The sequence below is a fragment of the Lepisosteus platostomus genome, chromosome 15 (genome assembly GCF_059453375.1).
Source record: "Lepisosteus platostomus isolate fLepPlt1 chromosome 15, fLepPlt1.hap1, whole genome shotgun sequence".
Lineage (NCBI taxonomy): Eukaryota > Metazoa > Chordata > Actinopteri > Semionotiformes > Lepisosteidae > Lepisosteus > Lepisosteus platostomus.
This window is the reverse complement of record NC_142625.1, coordinates 20,853,951-20,878,888: the sequence shown is the minus strand read 5'-3', so window position 1 is coordinate 20,878,888 and position 24,938 is coordinate 20,853,951. Positions and strand designations below refer to the sequence as shown.

Here is a 24,938-nt window from a genome sequence, read left to right as displayed (position 1 = left end):
TTCTTCAGGTGTGTGAGCCTTCGTTTTCTTTCTTCTTTTTTTCCCCAACAGGTAATGATAACCTCATTACAGTTTAAATGAGCATTTGCATGCATTACATACAGGCGCTTCAGTAGGTGTAGCTAACAAAAATAAAGACTCATCACTTTTTTTTCAATCTCTTCCCCGTTTTCCAAACTGTAATAAAATTGAAGTTTTGCATTCATTTCAGTTTTGCTTCGTTAATTAGGCAGCTCCTGTTGGTTACTCGCAAAACACCATAACATCTACTCTGGAGCCAAAACAAAGTCCTGTTGCAGAATAAAAAAAAGAGCCTATTTCCTGCATCCCCAGCCACCACAGGTATCGAAGCTCTCAAAAACAGGAAGCCGATGACAGATTACTGTAGCAGACATCACTGGCAGAACAAATGCTGGTGACTTCCGCCTCTCTATGCAGAGAATAGCACTTTATGAATTCAAAACATACAGGCAGGTACTGAAACGCTTGGAGGTGGAGTGAGGTGCAAACAACAATGGTTATTTGCACACACTTTGTCTTCACACTTCTTCCTACAACATTTATTTTCGACACCAGAAAAGAGGGGTTTTGAGCCCGTATTGGCAAATTATCTTTTTTACAATCCAAACTCTGTATTCTAAATATATATTTTGACCCTTTAGTCACCAGAAAGCCACCATACCTATTGTGTTTTTTTTCCAAAACACTGATGCAAAAGTAAAAAATGTTTCCTGTCCCTACCAACCTTGTGGAGTCAACGTAGTAAAACAAAGACGCAGGATATTCTAAAAACGTTTTGACAAGCCTGTTTTTCACTGCCTTTTCACTTAACACACACAAAAATAGGCTTTAAGAAAAAGATGGTTTATTTCCTTTTGTCCAGAACGCAACACATTCATTGACACGTTACCGCTGTCAGTAGTGACTCTAAGCTGAGTAACAGCGCGTCCAGGAATCTGCGGAGCTTCCCATACGGTCTCCCACCCCCAGCTCTGATGGGAGATGAACAGACACACGCAATCTCTCAGAAGGGAAAAGAGGGGATCAGTGCAGCAAAAGTGGCCAGGGGCAAGGGAATCTGCCACATTTAGGAACTTTCGCTTTCTTGTCTTAGCCATCCAGGACACGCCACTGTTACCCTTTGGAGAAGCAGTTATGTGAAAATACCAGATAAAAAATAAACCCTGTTTACAATACATTCGGAGAGATAGAAGAACCGTTGAAGGCATAGGCAGGGAAACCACTGCTGGCTATAATAATCTACAACAGAAAAGACAACTCTAACTTGGACTCATATAAGACGTATAAAAAACAGACTGGTTCCAAGAAAGCAAACTTACTAGGGATCTGATTATAAAGCGAGGGTGGGGGGGGGGATAAATACCTCTTTTCCCTCATGAGCACAGACGTGAAATAAACAACCAAGAACAAAAAAGCAGGATTAAGAGCACAAGTTATAAAAAATGAGAAAGGCATTGAGGGTGCACAAACTCAGAGAATGCACGGAGAAATCGTAGGAAAAGCTGGACTGATCAGAACTTCGATATGGGGTTAGCTTAGTCTGCTTCTTAAGAAAACGTCTGTGTTAAGGAGAATACGGAAGGAGGCAACAGAAACCCTAACAGAGGGAAATGCTTTCTCTTTCCATTCTGCGACCTGTCTGCCGCCAGATTCTCATGATTAGTTTATAATAAAATGCATAGCGACTGCAGTAAGAGACCAGAAAAAAACAGAAGAGCGCCAGAAAAAAACAGCAAAAATAATTTATGTTTTCATCAATAATAAATAAGAATGAGCAGAGTAACAAATGCCTAGAAACTGAAACACAAAAAAAAACATTCTTTTGAATACTGTACATTAAGAGCTAGGACAGAAAATCACAGCCAAAAACAAAAGATTTATTTTTAAAAACCCAATAAAATGGATTTTAACATGGCAGTCTAAGGACTGCATTCAAGGGGTTTTCTATTAATGGCCGAGACTCTTCTAAGATGTTTGCTCCAAGGCGGAATATGCTCCTAATTTCTCCAAAAAAAGCATGAATATGCCAAGGAATTAACAGACAATACAGGAACTGTACAAAGAGAAACTGTTCTCCACTTAAACACAGTTTAGGGCTTTGTTTGGAGAGGGTGGAAAAGGTGGGAAAAAATGCTCCAAAAGTTGTCCAGTAAAAACAGACCTCAGCTCACCCGGACACCCGCTGCAACAGATTAACTTCAGAATTTTTCTGAAACGCAGGAAGGCATGTGGGCTTCACGTATGCACTGTGTGTGGTGTGTGCTACTGTGCTGCACAGAGACACTCCTATGGCCCTGTCATGACATTCCAATTCTCCGGTTCTACAGACACACCCTACTGTATGTCCTCATTTATTCAAAAACGTACAATTCCCCCTCAAATATGTTAACAAAAGAATTACATAAATTACATTTGCAATTCTCACCTCATGCCTTTGATTAACCCATTATTCATTTTCAAAGCACTGTTTTATACAAATTGTTAAGAAAAATTGGCCTTCTTTTACACTTGGTTTCTTATTTAAAAATACCTAAAGAAAATGGATATCTTAATTACAATCTTATTTTCTGCATGGTGCTTCACCACTAGCACGTTCTCTCACAGCTTCACAATGGATACTAGAAGCCGCCAAACTCCAGTGCCATTTATAACAAGCTTACAGTTTTGAAAAAAAAAAGGCATACCTCTTTTATACCTAAAGACTGTTTGTTTTAGAACAGGAGGCATGCTGAACCCCTTCACAACTTGTAACAAAAACTACAATTGCACTGTTGAAAACATGGTTACCTGGAAACCGCAGGATCTAATACAGAGGTTATTTATTTATTTTTTTCGCTCTATTATTAAATCTCGTTCTCCTCTACGGTCATTGGTGTCATGGCTGTATCTATTGTTCATCATTTCTAAAGCAGAAACAATTCGCTCTTCCCTTTCACCAATTCTGTCCGCACTGCCGCTGGGAATGAGAGTGGGTTCACTGGGAAACTGTTCCTAGGCTCATCTCCCAGCATGCTCAGTCCTGGCGTCCTTCCTGTTCTCAGTGGTACTGTTCAGGGGCTGCTGCTGGTTTGATTGTGGAGGGGGGATGGGGCTGGGCGCAGCTCCTCATGTGGAGCAGCAGAGGGCGATCTGCTGCACCTTCCCCAGCTCCATCAGCAGCTGTTTGATCCTGTGCTTCAGCTGGGGCAGTCGTGCCAGAGGCTCAGGGGGTTCCAGCTCTCCAGTGTAGTCCAGCCAGCTCTCCAGGACTAGAGACAAAGAGAGGGAAAGAAATTAAATTTTCACCATGCTTTAGCCCTCTCGTCATATACACATCACAGTACTCATCATGTAGGTTCCTGCACACTCATGCATGTACGCAAGGATAGGCGTGCGCTCTACCTTGTTGAGCCTAGGCAGCTTGTACAAGGTTTTCAGAAAGGGACATTTTATGTTGCATGGTAATTTCTGCAAGAGATAACAGGTCGATGGGCTGTCCCAATGTCTCTAGTGGGCTCCTTTCTCGAGTGGCCCATCTAGTAAAAGTGCTGATTATGATTATGCTGAACTCTATGATTCAGGTTTCACAGGTTCGAACCAGGGTTGTGCCACTAGCGGACTGGGACCAGCATTCCCCAAGCGATGGTGCACAGTCGGCTATGCACCACCAAGGGAATTCTGGGATTAGTCAGTCTGTGCCAACTTGCTGTCAGCGACAACTGCAGCTTCCTGGGTACTAGCAGGCATACAGTACAGCTGGCGACAGATGTGCTGCTCCTCCATTTGGCACCTATCCTCAGGTACAGGGCTGCGTTTCTTGTGAAGCGTTAAAACAAGAGTGGCTTGGAGGAGGGCCGCTTGGAGGAGAATCGACTACACTTCCTCGTTCTCACCTTTGAGTCACTCCAGGTTTTGCAGCTGAGACATGGAAATCACACAGCTGGCAGTTCCAAACCCGGTGGGAGGATAACAATAAATAATTGCCAATTCTACATTTAATAACGATCCATTAGCAGGTGACACGGGCAAGGTGAAAAAAGGCTCCTTGTGTTTACTGCTCCAGCAGTACACTTGCTAGACCAAGCCTGCAACTATGATAAAATAAAATGATGGCCACTTTCTTGTAGTCTCTGTATACTGCCACTTCCCTGTTGATTAAGGAGGGCAAGCAAACAGTGTCACAGCTCTCAGAAGCGCAGAGATGAATGGAATAGCACAGCCATGCATTCTTGGGTTTATGAGGAAGGAAACTGCTGTGCAGTATGAGGGTGGTGCTATCAGGTCTGATCTTTCACAGGTCAAACCAACATGGACTGAACCTCCCACTGGTTCACAAAAAAAACCCAGCCAAAATTGCAACACAGGCTCTTCTAGAAACAGTTGAGCAACGGTGAAGATTACCATCGAGCTCCCTCTCGATGAAGTCCATCCTATGCGTGACCTCATCCTGCACGGCCTCGATGTGGTCCAGCAGGTTGATCTGCCACTGCTGCTGGAAGCCGTCCGCGCCCCCTGCCCCCTCTTCCCCTGCCTTCGCTTCACTTCCTTTCTCCGGGCAGCTCTTCTTGGACACGTCGGCTTCCTGCACGAAGACGGACGGGACGAACAACGCACACACACACACACATAGCAGAAAATTACACCCCGGAAAAAAAAAAGACAGGTTCGCGAAGGCACGGCCACCATGCGGGTTAACACTGGCAAAGCCCTTGAAGAGGCAGCAGCTGCGTGCGATGGCAGCAGTTCAAGTGAATAAAGCGCTTTTGTTGTGGGCCAAGCTGACACAGAAGACACGCACCCCGACGTTCAAGTGAAATACTTTGGCTCTTTTAAGTGCACCTTTGGTTGCAAAAAAAAAAAAGAGAAGCCATCGACGTGCTTCTGTCATGGCCTACTGCACAAAGGGAAAGCCCGGCGCCACACCTTGCTCTGAGCGGTCTTCTCCTGCTGCAGCTGGCCCAGCGCCTTCCCCCGCTCTGTGTCCGGGCTCCTGCCGTAGCGCTGCTCCAGGGCCAGCAGGCTGTCCCCCAGCTCGGCGCCCCGCGTCTCCACCACCAGCCGCTGCTCCACGGCCGGGTAGTAGGTGCGAGGCTTCTGGTAGCAGTGCTCGCTGGTGATGTAGGACTCCTGGAAAGACGGCACGCGGCACGGCCTCTCCGGGCTCCTCTCCCGCTCCTCCCCTTCGTCCGGCGCCCCCGCCGCCGGTGTCGGCGCGGGCACGGCCGCCTTCCTCCAGGGCCTCTCCCGCGACTCCAGCTGCTTCCAGGGCTGGCACCACAGCTTCAGGTCCGGGTGAGCCTGGCTTCTGTCGGGACAGGGAAGACGGCGTCTCTCGTGGTGAGGGCACCCATGGATTCTAGGACTGCAAGTTCCCATTTCAGACGCAGCCAGGGTGGCTACTCCAAGGCCAGCATCGCAGGGCTATAAAACACACACCCGCGGGACCTTGGGACCTTGGGTAAGACGCGTTTTAGACTTACTGCACAGCAGCACACTCCATGACCAAGCCAAAGGGTAAGATCAACCCTTATAAAACGCAATTTATCAGTATTAGGCCTAAAAAAACAAAAGCTTTAAAAGGTGTTTCAAATACAATATGTGATTCCTCTATAGTGATATTTACAGTATATGATCCGTGGGCAACAATGCCACCTGGACCTCCCCTTGCTGGGAACCAATTGAGGTCTTTTTAATCGCCTAACATAGTATATCAGTACAGCGGCGAGCTGGTGCAGGACGTGAGGGACTCACTGCAGGATGCTCATCTTCAGCTGCAAGCCGTTGAGCACCTCGATCACCCGGTGCACGTCTCCTAGCAGCTGATGTGTGGCCGATATCTTCTTGGCGTTCTGGTGAGAATAGTTTTCCTCCAGGAATGGCAGGCCATACATGTGGCCAGTGCTCAGCCAGTCTTTGTCATACCAGTACTTCAAACTCTGCCTCTGCCCTGGAGCCACAAGAGAGACTGCATGAATAATAATATTAATTGCTTGCATCCACCTGGATGATGCGACGGCAGCCATAGTGCGCCAGAACGCTCACCACACATCAGCTATTAGTGGAGAGGAGAACAGATTGATGAAGCCAACTCATAGATAGGGATTATTACGAGGCCATGATTGGTAAGGGCCAATGGGAAATTTGTCCAGGACAAATTACTGTAGGGTTACACCCCTACTCTTTTCGAGAAACGCCCTGGGATTTTTAATGAGCACAGAGTCAGGGCCTCGGTTTTATCTCTCTCATCCGTAGGACGGCGCCTTTTTTTTTACAGTATAGTGTCCCCGTCACTATACTAGGGCATTAGGACCCAGCATTAGGACCCACACAGACCGCAGGGTGAGCGCCCTCTGCTGGCCCCACTAACACCTCTTCCATCAGTATCCTTAGTTTTTCCCAGGAGGTCTACATCCAGGTACTGACCAGGCTCACACCTGCTGAGCTTTAGTGGGTTGCCAGTGGCGATATGGTTGCTGGCTATGAAGAGCAACATCCCGGTGAAACCACAGACACTCAGCGGCAATCCACAGCGTTTTACAAAACATTAAGAGCCTTTCCAGAAACAATCCAGACCTATCATGATTTAGCCTTGAACGTAATATTAAGATCTTTTATTTGATAGTTTAGAGATGCTCAAAATGTAGGATCAACAAATATTACTTCTGATTTTATTTAGGACATTTTTTAACGATTGCGTCTTTACATTCCGGTTTACGATGACCCTCTGAACCCTCATGAAGAGAACGAGGAAGCACATGTCATCCCCTCCAACTCATCCACCCACTATTCACACACTCCGAGTGCCATGATGCTGTACAAGAGGTCTGCTGGAGGTGAGATCAGTCCCTCACAGCCATTACCAGCTCTCCAACCTGCAGGCTCCTGGGATGCTGCAGAAAGGGGAGACTGCTCTAATCCGAGCCCTATCCCTGGTGGTGCTGGGCCACCTGTGCCGTGTTCCTTGGGGAATCCCATTTACAGGCATCTAGTGACCAGACTCAGGTTTGCATTTACTATGCCTGGATCATAAAGCTCAACCTGTTCTCAGAACAAGCACCCTTTCTGTGCACTGCTGATCAAATACATTTCTGCATGCTTCACTTCACTGTCTTACACAGTGAAATCTCATTTAATCTTCATCCCAGTTTAGAATGATACAGAAACACTCTCGGACTTACCTGGGGGGTCTCGGCATATGTAACAGGTGTACTTTTCTGGAACGCTGTCCTCCAGCAGCCCCATGCAAATCCCATGTTGCCAACAAAAGCACTCTTCACACTGTGACACCGATCAAGAAAGGAAGACAACCATTAAAAATCACTGTTATCTTTTAAGTCACATATGCGCTACAGACTGAATCGAAAAAGAGGAGAAAGAGAAGCTCCCTAGTGAAGTAAAAAAAAAATATTACTCCTTTTGAAGCCCTGGAAACAATTCACAAGGACTATCTGAAGTTTCTGTGACATCAGAGGGAGACACCAAAATATCGGCATGCTACTTGTGAGGTGCTATTGTCCCACTTACTAAGTCACTAAGGTAAAGTGTTGAAATACATAAAGTTTGACTATAAAAAGTCATTTTCTTGAATCAAAAGCATAAAGTAAATACTATTTTGTTACAAATGCAAACAGAGAACAAAAAAACATAAATTATTTTTAGCAGTTAGTAGCTGATTTGGTTTGGTGAACTGGTGTTCACTATCGGTATCAAGAAACTTGACAACCCTCAGGGCAGAGAAGCCCATTCGTGTAGCCCTAAAGCATCCCCAAATGGCCATGATGATAGAATTAACCAGTAACTACAAAACAATTAACAAAGTGCACAACTGCACTTAACACCGTTAAGAAGGATAAAACCAGCCAAACACCGGTCACAAATAAAAAAAAAACTCAGTCAGAATAAGAGTTCATTAGAATCCAGTGCAAACTGCAGTTATGCAAAATCTCTACCTTCCAAAGGAAAATATTCGGATAACTAAAACAGATTGAAAGTCGGCCGACAGCAGGCGAGTGGCAAGCGACCTGGATCATGAAGTCGTTCTCCTCCTGGGCCTCGCAGACGCAGCGCACGATCTCAAACTCGCGCTGTGCCGCCAGCCCACCCTCCTCCTCGGGGTTGGTGATGACGTCCACATCCTGGCTGCCCTCGTCCTCGCTCCACAGCAGGCTGTCCGTGGAGCAGTCGCTCAGCGTGTCCTCGTCTGCGATGGGTGAAAAGGCAAGGGCACGCCGAAAAGCGACTTGAACGCGGAGCCCGAGACAACACACGGCGGACCAAAACTACTTATTTGAAACGTCTCCTTCTCCTTGCACTGAGCTAAGGAAGAGGAATGCAGTTAAAAAGGCCCTGGAAATGTCAGGACCATTGTACAAACAGAAATAATTCAGTTTACCCCCCCTTGAAGACGATCCACCTAATTATTCCGCAAACAAACCCATTATTACACCCTGGCAGCTACGCACACAGGCAGACTATATTTAGTCCAAAAAGTGCTGCACAATATGGTGACCAAAAAAAGGGAACAGAAATAAAGTGTATCACCTCAGATTTCTGAGCATGTGCCACTGAATAATGCTGCTCTCATATTCAGTTGAGGCTCTATGAACCATTCTTTGTTATCTGCCAAGTTCTGCTCTTCTATGAGGCAACACTTAGGCAGTAACACATGTGTTGTATGAAAGACTTGCTGGTACCAGACATGTGATGCACCAGACATGTGATTGATATCACAGTCCATTGTATGGCATAGTGACTGGACAAGATGGTGGATGTTTGGACCAACTTGCTTATTTTGTATACTAACAGCTCTCTGGCACTTAATGACTATCACTAACTCTGTTCTCTTTTTTTGAGGGACAAAGGCTAGGGTGGGGTCCCCTTATGTAATGACTAATTACTACCAAAATAAAAACAAAACAAAAGTTATGATACCCACCATCCACTTTTATCTTTTCTGTGTTGTGTCCCGGGCTGGAGTTGTGTAACAACTTGTGTTTGTGTGAAAGGGGGAATTTGTGAGACAAATTCAATTGGGATTGAACAAATAGTTTCTTGGACGTGAAATCCCTAGAGATGTCAATATTTTCTTCACTACCCGTATACTCTGTCAAAGGGAAAGCAGATGCACAATAAGTAAACAGTTCAAAGTGCAGAACATGAACGTCATTAAATGCAAGCCACGCCACAGACGGAAAAAAAATAGTTTCAAACGAGATCTAGCTAGCCTAGACAGAACGGCTACCAAAATGAAATTCTCTGGAAACATTGAAAACTGAACATAAGAATATTAGATCCATGCAAAAACCAAACTGCTGATTTTGCATGTCTTAGGACACAAATCAGGAGAATCACTTATCAGACAGTGCACAAAACATCTTTTATCAATACTTGGTTTAACTATATTGCGGTTTTAACCAGACGACCAAGGATTGTCAAGAACAGACATGTCATTACTTTTAGAGGATTCATATAACTTAACCCTCTCACTATTACATTCTAATGATTCTCTAAGATTATTTCTCAAAGAAAAAAAACATTTGATCCTTCTTAAGACTGCAGCAAAAATGTATCATCTTGTATGCCTTTAACCGTTTATAGTGGTCAGTACTACGAGCCTAACCACAAGCCTACAAGCATAAACACTACGAGGCACCGAAACAAAACCCAGCCAGCTGAGGACTGATGCATGACTTGCATGTTAAGTAGCTCTTTTATTGCTGTGGGAGCTTGTCTGTACCCAGGTTAAGTAATGTAACTGATGGAAACAAGTGTAAACACAGCGCCGGCGCTCATGCCTGACAACGTAAGGCCCAAGCACAGGTCCAGACGACGGCACATCCTCTCGCTAGGCCACACGAGGCTCAGCTGGGGCGAAGTCTGAACCTCCCCTGGTCCCATAAGAAACTCTCCTTAGCTAGAAAAGCTGAATTCACATGCAGGAAGAGCTAGAAGTGTTCCTTCTACTGCGGTCTCCACTAGGGCTCCGTTTCACACTGCACTCTCCCTGTGCTTTCATGCAGGAGTGGTAACTGTGGCACATTATCTCGCTCTTCTTCACTGAAAACTGTAGGTGACCCACTTGCAATGATGTCAAGGAATCTATTTTATTATGTCCTCTTCATTTTATTTTGAATTACTAGACAGTATAGTGTGGGATAACGTTTTGTACTAAATTTACTGTACTATATATTTTTAACGGTATTCTTTATTTGATCACACTTTTCTTTTTATTTATTGTTATTTCATTTCTCTCCCTGGAGATAACCAGGAGAAGTTTCCTTTCTCTCTCTACATCATGGCCTTGCTGTCTAGCCCCCTCTGTGATCAGCACACAAACCTGCTAACCATTACAGGACAATAGTGTGCTCTCCTGTCCCTCCTTTCTCACCTGCACACACAGCTAGGGCTGAGAAACGAGGATCATGAGTGGTTAATCTCTGTACATATTCACGCAATGGCTAAAAAAGAGCCTTTTTCGACATACATAAGATTTGGGTTACATAAACACTGAACCCTGATGTTACCTAGGGAGAGGGTGCATTTAATCCTTTCTGACGCCTCAGATCTAGCGCAGATGCAACACCTTTGAACATCAATCTAAAAACGGACCAATCTCTTCCTTTGGAAGGAACTGCTTTCCCCCAACAGAAGAATACAGACGTGATCATACTTGCAGAAGATTCAACGTGTCCCAAGTCTGACCACGATAACAACAAGTAGACATGGGACACAAGACCAGAGATACTGACTTACTGGTGTTAATGCCTGTCTGTCGTCAGTGTTTGAAAGCAGACCAGCCTGGGAAACAATTACAATCAAAGCAGCACATGAAGGGGCCTTATTTTGTTTTTCCCCAATCGTCTCTTAGGTTTTGTGTCTGTGTTCCATCAGATATTTTACTTCAGGAAACAGACCTCCTTGGTAAATTAAAATCTCTAGGCCAAAACGAACAGGGAGAGGAAGACACCAGTGTAAAATCATCACATCTTTTAAAGGTCTGATCTTCAAAGAGGTGAAGTGCGTAAGCATTTTCTTTACCAGATTTTGACTTCTTTTTCTTTTTCTTCTTTTTCTTCAGTTTAATTCTCAGAAAATCTCTGTGTTTCTTCTCTCTTGCCTTCTCTTTGTCTTTCACAACTGAAAAGCATGAAAGGACGGTGATTCACTTGTACCAAGTGAGGACCGCAATTACAGACTTCACAATCTCTCCTCAGCCTTTAAAGGGGCACTAGACGTTTCAGAACCCCCCAAAAAATAAAAATTGGGTATATCAATATTACAAAAATCATTAGGACTTGGGGTATGTTTAAAATTTTCAATTGAATTACAATATTTCAACATCTACATTTTCACAGCATACTGGTTTACTCTTTACTAAATCAAGATGCTGGGGGTTGATGTGAAGTAACTCTCTTATCTCCTGTATCACTACTGTACAGTCTTCTCTGTTGGCAATGTTTGTCTTCCTTGTTGTATTGGGCTGTGCTGTAAAATACATTTCCCTCAAGGGTTAATAAGGCTTGAACTGAATTCAATTGACAAATAAAAGAGAAACAATGTAAAATATAAAAGAGGAAACAAAACTAAAGAATAAGAGAATCCTGAAGGCAGCTTGTGTCCTACTGCAGGCATGTACCGACCTGCCTCAATGGCACTCTTCTCTCTCTCCTTGTCCTGCTGTTTGCGGTTGGACTTCTCAATCTGGTTCTCTTTGCTCTTCTCTCGTAGGGAGGGCCTGTGGTTATTCAAACTGTTGACAGCAGGGGGCGCTGACGTCCTCCTCTTCTCGTTTAGTCTTCCAGCTTTTGTATCGCCTCGTGGGGACTGCAGGGTCCTGTGAGGACTGTGAAACGGGAGGTCTGCGAGACAAAAACCCCCCAAAAAACAATGCACAGTGTGCTACAATTATCAGACAAACTGATACATGCGTTATACTGGCAGTATACCTTCTGAACATTTAAACCTACAACACAGAATCTTTTCACAATCAGGCGTAAAGACAGTCAGCTACAGAATCAATTAAGAGATTTATTAATGCTCCATAATTTGTGTGGGACATTTAGAACTATACGACTAAACACATGCAACCCTGTAAAATCCAACCTCTAGATTTTTATGGACCTAGATCTCTGCCATTTCAGTTTTATCAATATTTTTTAAATGCCGAACACACCAGTTTTCTCCTTGAAAACATCTTTTTATGCCTGGAAAAATGTCCTCCTGGACAGTGTTAAACCTGTTATGGCTGTTGGGCCTTGAATGTCCCACCAGTGGAAGAAGTCTATGAACATGAGGAGTTCACTGAGAGTTAGTAGCTAACTGATCCAAGAATCTTATCTTAAGAGAAGCCATGGTAGCGGCTTCAACCACATGGCTGGTATGAACTCTGACCCTGGGCCTCAAAGAGGAGGGAGGGAATATATTCAGTGAGCTGTCACTTCTCGACGTCCTAACACGCAAGGTTACAATCCCTCCGAGTTCAGAACAGGGCTGACTTACGCAACGAGGCCGAGATGGTCCGTCTCCTTTTGGGGCTGTCCAGGGCGGCCTGTTTCTCCGAGGCGCGCGTCTGGACGCTCCTCTTGGGGCTCTGGTCACTCTCAGCGCTTTTGTCCACTCCGTGGTAGTATTTCATGTGGTAGTGCAGCAGCTTGGCCTTCCGGAAGGACTTGTGGCAGTCGGGGACTTTGCACTTGAAGGTGTTGTGGTCCAGGTCCAGGGCCGCAGGGGACTGCTTTATGGCTGTATACACTGCACACAAACACCCAGGACACAAGAGGACATTGAGAGGTCTCCCGCTCATGGCCCGGGCCCAGTCCGACGCACTTGTTCCCGACTGAGAAGGAGATACTTACAAGGTTCCCTGCTGTACTTGTTGGGGTTTGGTGGGTGAGGCTGCCGTCTCACAACAGGGGCTGCACAAGACAAAAAAAATCAAGGCCCAGGTTTCATTCCAGAAGCCTGCAGTTTCTGTTCCTAATGCTTTATTGCTTGACACCATTACTGAACAGAGCCATCACTTTGAGTCTGCCCAATTATTATAAAAAGGAAAAAGCTGGCCCGAGTCACCTTTTACTATTCATCCAAAGTGCCCCTCTTTCTTAAGGTATCATCAGCAGAGGCTAAATTCTAAATTCAACAGTCTCTTGTAAAAGACATCAGAAGTCAGCACTCAGCAGGCAGTCTTTATCAAAAAGCACTGCTATTCCAGTTTCATTCACAAGGCCGCTTGACAAGATAATAAGTTCTCCTCCGCCTCGTGACTCCATACCTTGTTCTCCGACGACACTTGCTCCTTCTCCAGATGTTTTGGAGCTCTCGCTCAGACCTTCTCCAGCCTCTCGTGTCTCCTTATCACTTGACACTAGAACAGGGGACTCTGGGAGGACGTTTGAAGACTCCCGTTTCTCCACTTGAGCCGAGGAATCGGTTGCAGGCTTGAGCTCCGACTGGCTGCAGTTGTCTACAGAGAGGAAGGCCAGGGAACAGTAAGAACATGTTTGCATGGACACAAAGCCACAGAAGATGAAGCACACTTAGCCGGGTCGCAGAAGAGACAGAGCAGGGGGCTGCTTATTAAGTCATCTATTGAAGCAACCAAAATCCAAACACTGAACCTGTTGAGGTCTCCTTAAGCTGGCTTTCGGACTGAGACGTGAGCTTGGGTTCAAGGGCTTCTGAGGTGGTCTGGGGGGGCTCTGGCTTGGCCCCCCCACCAGACAATCTGGATGACCTTCTCCGGCTTCTGTTGGTCTCCCTGCTGCTGTCCTGACTCACCTTTCTGGACGCTAGACAACAGGACACACCACACAGGACACAGATTGAGCTGCTGCCGTCGATACGAAACCACTCGGATGTGGGAGTCTAGCCTTTCCCTTTCAGCAGTGCAGCGCATACAGGCTACTTCCAATGGAGGGATAGCTCAGCAATTAACTTCCCACGCACACAAAACTGAGACGCTGTTATCTTTTTTAAAAACAAGATTGTTTGGTCTAAGGGTGAAAAAAGGTGAAGTACACAAAGTGAAGTGAAGTGTTTTAATTGAAAAGCTTGGCAGCATTACAATTTCCAGTTTTAATTTCTTGTCTAATAATTAGCTCTATTCTGGAGCATGACTGATACGACCTCTCATCAAAGAGAGACGTTTCATTAATACCCTAGCATTTAAACAGGAGCTTGACTGAAGTGGCCCCAAACTGTAAACGGTTTGGTTTCTGTGACCCAGATGCTCTTAAAGATCATACAGTACCTGTGACAGTGTCGAGCTTAGTTCTCTTTGATGGTGTGTTCGGTACCAGAGAGATTTTTCTCTTTCTCAGCTCCAGTACTCCACGGAGGCTTTCAGGGGATTTAGCTTCAAGAAAAAAAAAGCATCAGAAAATATAATAATATTAAAAAATCATTGTGACATATGTAGTTACAAAGTCATAATAATAAAAACACCAACCAATAAAACAGCAGTAGCAAGAATAATAGTGGGACAATTAAAAATTAAAAGGATATTAATATATGGCCTTTTTTTCTTGCTAACAAACCTGAAAATAATGGCATTATTTAATAAAATTATTTTTGAAACATTTACTACTCTTTGAAATACTTAGGAAAACTATCATTATAATACATTTCTAAGACTGTTATAATTCATGAAGACTATTAAGGAGACCAAAAGCCTTCAACTGAAGACTGCTTAGTTGAAACCCTCCTTAAAAAAGGCTTCTCGGCACTGGACAATTGTTCCAGCGAAAATCGACTGCTAAAGCTCACACCCAGGTCATTTAATAGATAAGAACGCACTCAAAATGCTTAAAATCCAAGGCAAACCAAGTCACTCTGCATTACAGTCAACAGCCTTTCAGGGGTAGGAAAGGCCAAGTTATTTCTTGTACTATGAGCAATACAGCCAAAAAGATTTTCTTTAAAAAAAGAGAAAGATTTCCAAGTGGTATCGTGTTTTGGATAATCTCCAAAACAAACTGGACGGGCTGAATGTGCCATCTCGCGCCGAGATGTCAGACAGACCTGCTGAGGACGGCCGGCCTCGTTTCCGCCGGCCGCGAACAGGGCTCCCCGAATCCCCTTCACAGGGCTGCGTGTCCGCGGCTGACCCTGCTGCGCCTCCGACGTCTTTATCTGCATGTTCCTTCAGGGCTGCCGGCTCCCCATCGCCCCCCTCCCGGCGGAGATCCTGGGGCTGCCCCCCGGACCCCCCGGGCCCGGCCTCCACCGCCGCCTGCCGCTGCTGATCTTCCTGCGGTCGCCACCCTGCTGCCTCCCCGCCTTCGCCCTCCGTTTCCATCGGCTCTGCCGCCCCTGGCTCCCCCTCCGCGCTGGGCTCCCGCCGCCCCTCGCTCTTGTCCGCCATGCGGTCGCAGTCCCCGCTCTCCCGCCTCGCTCTCTTCCCCTCGTCCTCGGGGTCCCCCTGTCGCTCCTGCTCCGGCTCCTGCTCTGGCTCCGGCCTGCTCCGCCTCGCCTCCTTACTCTTCGCGTCCCCTGCGTCGGTCCTGTCCCTCGGGTCTCTCCCGTTCGCCACCGCCCTCGCGCTCCGGTCTCCTTTCACAGGGCGCCTGTCCTTGTTTCTGCCTTCCATTTTGGATTTCCCTCCATTTTTCTGGTGGGAGAAAAAAAAAACACCCCAGCAAGCTTAACCTAACTTTCCTGACATTCCTTGGGTTTCTACACAGAGGAGGGCAGCCACTTCTCTGACAGTGAGCTGGTGATATTTATACAGCTTTTAACTGCTGAAAATAAATTCAACAAAGCTGAGAGGTCAGAGAAAATTTAAGTTAGGAGAAAATATTCTCATATTGGCATTAAGGCAATATATTTAAAAAATGTTCAATTGGTATAGTCACTGATTCTATGCAGTTTTTATGAAATCTTTCCAGGGAAAAAGGTAAAAACTGTGGAGCTTCTTACCTCCCTGCGAAATGGCTTGACATGGATCCCTTTCACATTCTGAATAACACCATCAAAAAACTTCACAGTGTAAGAAGCTGAAAGACATTAGGATTGGATTACTTTGAGCTGCTGATGGAGGATGTGCTTCTAACATTTCATCCCAGTACACCCTCAGTATGCATCCATAACTGGTGAAGTCTCTAATTAACACAATAAATCACACCAGAGCAAAGTGTGTTGGCAAAGAACAAAAACCTGACATCTGCAGCACTTTTGTCCAATTAACAGGAATGTTTATAAAAAGAACATGTAACTGAGTCCTACACATGGAAATTAAATTTCAGTTTATAAAACCAGACAAACTCTCTGCCCATTTTCTTACTCAACTGAACAATATCAAATCAATTTAATATCATGACTGCTCCTTTGGAGCTACAGTATAGAGAGGAACTGTACTGCCCAAGGGAAGCCACTAGTGTGTGCTAAAGAGACAGATATTTCCCCAAGGCTTAATAAATTAATTCACATTGAGTGAATGCGTGAGGAATACAAACATGGATTTTCACAAGGCACTTTATTGTTATAAAAGGAGGGTCTTTGTACTTCTGTGTTGTTACGTAAACCGTTATATACTGTCAGGCACGTGGACAAAAGCAGGAGATAATTTTACGTATTAAGTCTAGTATAATATCTTCACTCTTTTCTTAATTGTTTGGAAAAACATGCACCTTAAAGCCAACAAACATCATACAGCCTTGTGCTACATCTGTGTGCTGTTCTCATAAGTGAGAATGTTTCCCAGTGGCCATCCTGGAGCAGGGATTTTCTCTTATACACGCACATATAACAGGTGTTTGCGACACCCCAGAAATGTTCATACTAACTTGACATCATTTCGTACCTCAGAAGGGTCAGTGTTAGAAGTTAGAATTCAGAAATGTGCTTCATTTTCTAAAGGAAGGTAAAACAGGAAAAAGCTGTCTGTGCTCTGCTGTCCTCTCCCTACAGTGTTCAGTAGCTCTTGGTGTTAATCGGTGCCGACTAACCCACACTTCTTCCCAGGAGTCACCTACCATCTTTATTGACAGCCAAAACCTTGGCAGGGTAGAACCGACAGTCAGACCAACTTGCCAGAACCTTTTCGTTCACCCGGAAACCCTGCAGATGTGGGACAGAAGATAAAAACAAGTTTATTTCACAATTCAAGGCAAACCGTGGGCCTTATAAGGATGCGTTAGGTTAGTCCTCACGGGGAACACTGTGTCAAGTTTGGTGACCGCGCTACAAGAAAGATACTGCTGATTCAGAGGCAGTACAGAGGAGAGTAACCAGCTTCATTCGGGCCGGAATAACTAGGTCAGCAGAGACACAGGGATCAGGAACACAAGTGGAAATGAAGTGTAGGCACACTTAAGACAGGAAAACAAGAGACAGACGATTATGGGAGTTTGGAGGGAACTCTCAAGTGTTTGGAGCGGAGTCTGTGAAATTATCACAGACAGGGGTAGATTCTTTCATCACTACGCTCCTAGGAATGAAACGAGCACGATGGGCCAAATAGCTACCTCACGTCTGTGACCTTTTGCAGGTTCTTGTAAAAGAGAGAGCAGGTCTCAAACAGCAGCAGCTGCCCTCTCCCTTCACACAGGGCCTGATGCAGACATTTTTTGAAGATGGCTGCTCTTAACGGCAGAGCAGAAGAGACATTTAGGAGAGGTTTTGCTTTCGAATCCAGGGATCTAGGCGCTGCGAGGCAGCCATGATGAGGCGCAGGGACTCCTCTGGAGACACACTTACAGGTACGCCTTCGTCCTCCTGTAGGCCTTCCTTCCTCAGCTGGACTCTCTCCACGGGCCGCAGGTAAGGGCTGGCCCAGTCAAACCATTCGTCGTAGCGGTGACTCCACTGTCTGTAGTGAATCAGCACCTTCTCGTCCTCGTAGTCGATCTTCTCGATGTTCGCCGCATACCTGCAGGAGCCGGCAAAACGCGCTTTAGTCGGTCACCGACATCCACCGCACGCCAGTCCAGTTTTAGCGTGTAAAAAGTTTTAAAAAAAACATAAAGGAAAAAAGGAAAGAAATCTCAGAGCAACTTGGGGGGGGGGGGGGGAGAAAGAAAAGGAGAAACTCACCAGTTCTTCAGGCTGTCCCGAGCCTCTAACTGAGCTCCCACCTCAAACTTAATTCCCCTCCTGTTTGGTGGTGTCTTGCTCATTCTGTTGACATTCAAAACTGCAGGGCAAGCCAAGGGAAGGGAGAATCAGACAGAGAACACAGCAGGGACTAAACAGCAGCAGGTTGGTCCAGGCCTGGGACACTGTGCCTGCCAGCTTTCTAGGTCTCTGTAAAGCACCAACACCTGAAGATCTGCAATAAGCTGGCACACTGGTGCCCTTTCACCAATAATGCGCTGCTTTGTGTCATTAAGAGGTGAGTGTGTATACAAACCTGCAGACACAGAAGACCTGGTATGAGACCACCCTGTTTGAAGAGAGTATTTCAAATCCCAGCCTCTCCCTCCCAGTCCCCTCCTGGTTTGTATTCTATCTGAGCCCATGGTAACTTCGTTTAACACGTCAATTTGAGCAATAATTAATAAGATGCTAAATTCATTTTTTACAACGTTTTAAGCTTTTATGTTAGCAGCTTTAACACTGTCTGTAAATCCTAAGTAATGTAATTCTAAGTTTTTAAAAACAATAAAAAATTAAAAGAATTTCTGTGAATGCCTTTTGGATGTTGATGATCTCAGTTATTACTGTTAAGCTTTTGCTCATATTTTTCTATGGAATTTTTAATATAAAAGTAAAAGTATGACTGACAACTTAATGTTATTTACCGCTTGTACGGAGTAACATGCTGTGCCAAGAGGAGCCTACTGTTTGACTATTCTGTTGATAACTATCCTTCAGAACCATGTTTTACATGACATAATAGATTAAAAACCATTACACATACCAGAATATAGCACAAAATAAACATCCTGGAAAATGTATATACTGTAATAAACCGTTGACATTTTGGGCAACCATTAAAAATGACATATAAAGTAAATTTTATAATTTTTTTGTCCAGAAACAATGGAAATTGGGTAATGATCAGAGAAAAGTGTGAGAAGTATTGTCCTTGACTATACATACAATGCTTGACAGTTAAAATTGCTGAACCGATGTAAAGGAAAAATACAAACACTGTGGAACTGTCATAGGCACCAGGTCTTGAGTACACAAAGCACTAACGTGTGCAGCCACACAGGGTGAAAGTCAGCTTTCAGTTTGTGAAACTGCCACACTCCCACTGTGTGCCTGAACACCTTGGACCTGTCTCTTCACTCCCTACAGCAGAGTCCTGTCTCCCCTGCTATTTTAATTAGACATCACTGTGACACCACCTCTGCAATTATGCAGTGGGAAGAAAGCAGGCAGAAGGCAGCCGACAGGCCAAGAAGCAGTAATTAAAGATCAACAAGGTGGCGAAGATTGAGAGGCATCAGGGATCCAAGATGTCTACCACAGAACGTTAAGCTCTTCTGTTGACGCTGCAGAAAACCGAAGCTAGCGAATCTCGAAGGCCCTTCGAAAGGACTTCAGCGCCTTTAGATTGAGGGTCTAGGCCTATTTCATTGCGTGATGGGTTAAAATGTAGGGGTTCACCTGTGCAAAAATGTCTACATCTCAATAGCAAATACTCCAGCCGAACTTGCTTTGGAATAAGTCGACATAATCAAACAGCAATATTTTTGATAAGGAGGAAAACATCCTAAACCCATGAGTGTGAGCTACGGAATGACAGGATGCAGTGTCTGCAGGGACTCTTTAAAGGAAGAAACCCTTAGAGTCAACCCTCAAGTCCACTTTCACTGTTGTGGCTGTGATGCAGATATTAACAGCTTTAACAGAGCACTAGGGAAAATAACACTCAAGGACAACTTTAAACAGTTTTAAGACTGAACATCAAAATCCTCTTGACCACTTCAACAGTATACTGCTGTAATGCAGAAATGACATTAGAATGTGAATAAATGTCTTCTCGTATTTAAAATGCAGAAAAATAAAGATATAGTGCGTATTGAGATAAATTATGTGTGGTATGAGAAATAGAGTACTAAGACAGTATAACTACACACATCGGGCTCAGTCCTCCCCCATGGCTAGGCAAATATTTCAAATTATTCTCCTAATTGCAAATACAGTTTACAGCATTCACAGTCATCATAATAAATTTGTTTAGTATACAGTCTTCAGTAGCGGTGTTGTTTTATTGTGTCTAAATTACAACACGACAACTACACATGCCTTAATTCTATACGATCCTCAACCCTTTTGGATAGAGTGGGGGTTTCACCCAAACACACGCACAGTTATTGGGAAGGAAGACATGGCTAATTATGTAGGAAATATCTTGGGATTTTCCACGTGGGAACACTGCAGAACAAGAAGCCACCTGGAATGCATGCTGCAGCAAGTCTCCACCCTGTTATCAACCTTAAAGAGTTGTTTGTGCTCAGACAGGAAAGCACCACAGGGCTAAGAATATGAGTGTTTAATCAGGACAGAAGTCACTGACTCATTTTTACACACATTCTGCTTTCCTGGCTTTTATACCAGTGATATCAGCAACTGATTATATCTATACAAACTTCCCACGAAAAAACAAAGGTGTCGCCTTTTCCTTCGACTCACTCAGAGGGCACTGTGTTGTGTTTCCAGGTTTTCAGTGGGCGTGGCCTGTGGCCTCAAGGGAACCAGCCTCTACTGATATAAGCAGCTGTAAAGAGGTGTTCCTGATTATATCCTGAAGTCATTTCAGAGTCAATTCACAATGACAAACTCTACATTACTGCATGAGGCAAGATTCTTGTTATGATCATAATTAACACATACTGGTTGATTAAACATTAAAATTATTTTAAAAAACTCCTCTTTTTCAGCTGTCTGAACTCTACTGCTTGAAGAGCATGAAAATGAGGTAAACAGAAATGAGAACAGGAGGTGCTTCTGTACACAATGAGTGTGAAATACCCCCCCATGTTCTTGAAGCCAATATCCTGGCCTATTTCAGAATACAACAAATCTTTTAGCTACTAACGGCCATAAGGCCTAGTTGTGTTGAATGGCACTTACTTTTGTTTGTAACTGTTCTTATGCTTTACTGAAGGCAAAAAAGCTCCCACAATAAGTTTACAGACAAGTTCAGGGAATGTTAAGCAACACCTTCGTAATGCACCACATGACAAACACTTTGAACTGGCAACAAGGAAGAGTTACAATAAAGGGTTGAAACTGTAACTTAAATATATGAAGGCTTGATTGATCATCCTGTGCATGGCTAAACCAATGAAGCAATGAACCAGAAGCTGGGGAGGACTGAAGAGCTCTGCTGTATAACCACTCATCTGTTCAGTCCCCCTGTGGCATCTCATTGGCTCTGCTAGCAGCAGACGTCTTTCTCTGCTCAGGTCTCGGTCCTTCTTCCTTCCTTCTTCCACCACCCTGCAGACGTTCTCCTGGGCTCACCCGCTATTTCATTACATTGCTGTAATTTCATGTGGTGCCGCTTATTTTCCGTCACTAGTTCCGTCAGATGAGACCTTCAAAGGTCTCCTGATTAATTTATAGGTGACTGATTGAGGTTCTGCATGTCGGAAGCTAAGCAAGGCTGGGCTTGGTCAGTACTGGGATGGGAGACCTCCAAGGAAAACCAGGTTGCAAGCTGTCTGTGGACCAGTAGGTGGCACTCTTCACTATAAACAGGAATTACCAAGAACCAATATCTCAGAAAGGTGATTGGGGACACAGTGCTGAAGGAAGCAGGGGTTTTAGTTCAATTCTACTTTTAAGAGGTTCTAGCAGCGAGCCGATTCAGCATGCAGGAACAGGTGAAAGTTCATTCCATGCTGAAAGGTAAGAAACACTACATTTCGGCGAGTAGGTGAACTGGCCGCTGTGAAAACTGGCCCTGTTGTGAGTATGTGTATCTGCCCTGTGATGGACAAGCGTCCCACCCAGGGTGTATCCTGCCTTGCTCCTTTCACTTGCTGGGCTAGGCTTCAGCTCACCTCCCCATCCTCACAACCCTGTACTGGATAAGTGCATCGGATAAACAAGTAATGGATTCCACTGCATCCTTCATCGGATTCTGCAATTCCAAACGTCCTTTGCTGTTAATTAACAGCAGTCGGAGTCCTGGACCTGAAAAAAACTCATGCACACGCCCTCGACAGTGGCATGAACTGGGCGGAGAGGTGGCTCTGTGGCTAAGGATCTGTGCCTGTGACTAGAAGGTTGCCGGTTCAAATCCTGCAGCCGGCAGAGGAATCCTACTCCACCCCTGAGCAAGGCCCTTAACCCTAACTGCTCCAGGGGTGCCGTACAATGGCTGACCCTGCGCTCTGACCCCAAGCTTCTCTCCCTGTCTGTGTCTCCATGGAGAAAAGCTGGGGTATGCGAAAAGACTAATTCCTAATGCAAGAAATTGTATAGGGCTAATAAAGAAACATTAACATTAAAAGAATATCCTGCATCTATCCTTTGCCTTTTAGGAAAGGGGGGAGAGCTTCCTATCTAATAACAGCAGGTGGCAGGCAACTTCCTAAAAACGAAAGCTTTGCATTTTCATTTCAGCTCAGGGGAGTGAATCGACTGAAGAACGAACCAACCCACACGGGAAGTTCCCTTATTTTTAACACCGTTTGAGTCCAAGACAGCCTGCAATCCCATCTGGAACCTTCTGCTCATCTTTTTCATTACGTAACATTAAAGAGAAACACTGTCGAAAACTAGTAATTACTTCAATAGTATAGCAACGATAGTTCAACCCTTCAACTTATCAACCAACCTTATCAGCCAACTATTAAAAACTACAGGTTTGACAAATGTAGCTGTGTTAAAGGCACAGCTCCCGTATTATTAAAGTAAGAATCTGAGCATCCAGTCACGTGTACTTTCCTACTGTCTACTCGTTTTAATAATTATTAGCTTTTTATACTGATATTGTAATATAGCCAATAAACGTAAAAATCGCATTACAGTTAGTTTTGTTGCTACACATAGAACGTTTGATATATTCAGTGTAGAAAAGCCTGAATAAAAGTAACTCTTTGAGATACTATTTTTTTGTATTTTAAAGTATTATTTGGGAATCAGAAAAGGAGGGGGCACTGGGCGTCAGCTCCAGGTTTTCAAAGAAGCTACACAAGACGCTGCGTTCACTTCTCTGCCGGCTTGAAGATGCAACCTCTCGGGAAGCTACTGCCGAGGAAAGAACAATATGCGCCATGTGAAGCAGGAGCACACGTGTGACCCCAGGCTTGCAAACCGGAGGTGCTCCCTCTGCCCTAATGCAAATCGCCGTTTTAAGACGGTGGGGCAGGCTGTGTGTCACCGAGCCCTGACCCGGAGCCTCGCATTTCAAGTTGCGGAGCCGGAGGACAATCACTGCAGCTGCCGAGCACAAGTCGGGAGCGGAGTGACGCAAATGGCGCGCAATACGTTTCTCGCCCGTTGTTTATGCCACTACCGCGGGCTCCTGGACGAGTGAACCCCCCTCTTAAAACGGGGTGCCGTCCGGTTTGCGAAGTCGGGAGACTTCCGCTGGCGCCGCAAGATCTGTTTTATGGATCAACCCAAGATACTGGATTAACCGTTTTATTGCAAGCACCGCCTGGGTTTTGTTTCCTGCGTGCACAAAAACGTGGATCCAACCACGAAAAAAATATCACCTCCGACTCCACAGAGAAGCCAGCGGGACGTGCTAAAGCATGTCCTCGCTAAGCACAAGGTGGACGTTGCTCTTAGAAACACAAAGTATTTTCAGGATTTCGGTGTTTTAAAGACGGAAAAGTAAAACCCCACATTGCCGATACTCTCCGCCCGTTTGCCGATTTCAGAGAAGCTTACTGGCTGCCGGCTCTGACAGCAGCGGATTCGAGGCGCCTGATTGGACGAGCCGCTTGTCAATCGTTCGGCCGACTTTGCCGGGGCCTCTCCGGCCTGCACACATCAGTCTGCCGTAATTACTACACGAACTGAGAAGGGGACTAACTTCCCAGAAAACAGGAGGAAAAAAAAAAACCTTCCCCCCCGAATCATCGGGAAAAAATTACATCAACGCTTCGGCTCTGCAAAACAAACCATCGCGAAAGCCACTCCTTACATACCCCCCAAAGCTGCCCTTCACGGGACAAAATCTTTCTGTTTTCTCCAAAGTGTGAGGATAGCATCACTCTCGAGGAGACACATGCGGCAACTTTATTTTTTTCCCCCTCCTGATGCATGGCATCACAAACACTTCACATGGCAAATAAACAATGATGAAGGCTGAGTCGCACGCAAAACGTCGTCCCTAGCCCCGCTACGACGTGGGAACGGTCTTTACCTTGTATTTTCTTACGTGATCCCCCGCTGATGATGCATGTACAGTTAGCTACTCCTTCCCAGACTCTAGCGCACTGCCACCCTCTCGGTGTCGGCTGCCCACGCAGTTTATTTTCCCTGCGTGTGTGTGAGCGGAGAGAGAGACTCCGACTGCTGGCCTTCTGCGCTTGCGCCGGCGCGCCAGGCGCTCTTTCTGATTCAAGAAGTGTAGAATGTTCCTTTAAAATGGTGACGATATTTATTCCCAATTTCCCTTCTCTTTGTTCGTTTATTTCGTGCACGAAACATATACGTGCACGGTTACATGAAAATATTTATTAACGTCCGCTCGGCCGCGCGTCCGAATGGAAAGAGAGCTTGTGTTCTCCCCCGGATAAGAAAATATTCACGTTTTGGTCGGGGTAAAATGCTTCTATCCGGTCTTCCTTTGACAGGGCTAAGGTTTTGGGGGGTACCAGGGTTTCTCAGCGAGACTGTCCGGGAAAAGGGGGGCATACTAAAATTAAATGGAAATGTTTTACCCGCCAGCGATCGAGTGTAAGATCACTTAAAATCACTAAAGCGATGTCCTGGCTACGCTTACACTGAATTGACCTGCATTTATGCGCCTAATTCTTTAAAAGCGATGCAGCCTTCAACAATAATTATTAAGTTGATTTGGCTTC

General features: G+C 45.1%; 1 protein-coding gene across 6 annotated transcripts; it reads right to left on the bottom strand.

Moving 5' to 3' along the window:
• Positions 1-848: 848 nt before the first annotated feature.
• Positions 849-24,450, bottom strand: LOC148648200 (PHD finger protein 20-like). 6 transcript variants are annotated; one of them, XM_088607436.1, is made up of 20 exons: positions 24,275-24,450; positions 18,031-18,130; positions 17,695-17,866; positions 16,971-17,055; positions 15,916-15,992; positions 15,019-15,607; positions 14,249-14,353; positions 13,617-13,787; positions 13,271-13,462; positions 12,855-12,914; positions 12,499-12,750; positions 11,640-11,858; positions 11,038-11,136; positions 8,936-9,103; positions 8,022-8,200; positions 7,179-7,278; positions 5,752-5,965; positions 4,924-5,305; positions 4,402-4,582; positions 849-3,269 (listed from the first exon to the last, which is right to left on the bottom strand). In XM_088607436.1, exons 2-20 carry the CDS (start codon positions 18,111-18,113, stop codon positions 3,127-3,129), a joined length of 3,471 nt encoding a protein of 1,156 aa, XP_088463562.1. In that variant the 5' UTR covers positions 18,114-18,130; positions 24,275-24,450; the 3' UTR covers positions 849-3,126. The 6 variants fall into 6 exon arrangements, with proteins under 6 accessions (XP_088463562.1, XP_088463558.1, XP_088463557.1 ...); XM_088607432.1 differs by having other exon boundaries at positions 5,752-5,947; positions 24,275-24,407; XM_088607431.1 differs by lacking the exon at positions 24,275-24,450 and adding an exon at positions 24,057-24,165.
• Between the last annotated feature and the right edge of the window lie 488 nt (positions 24,451-24,938).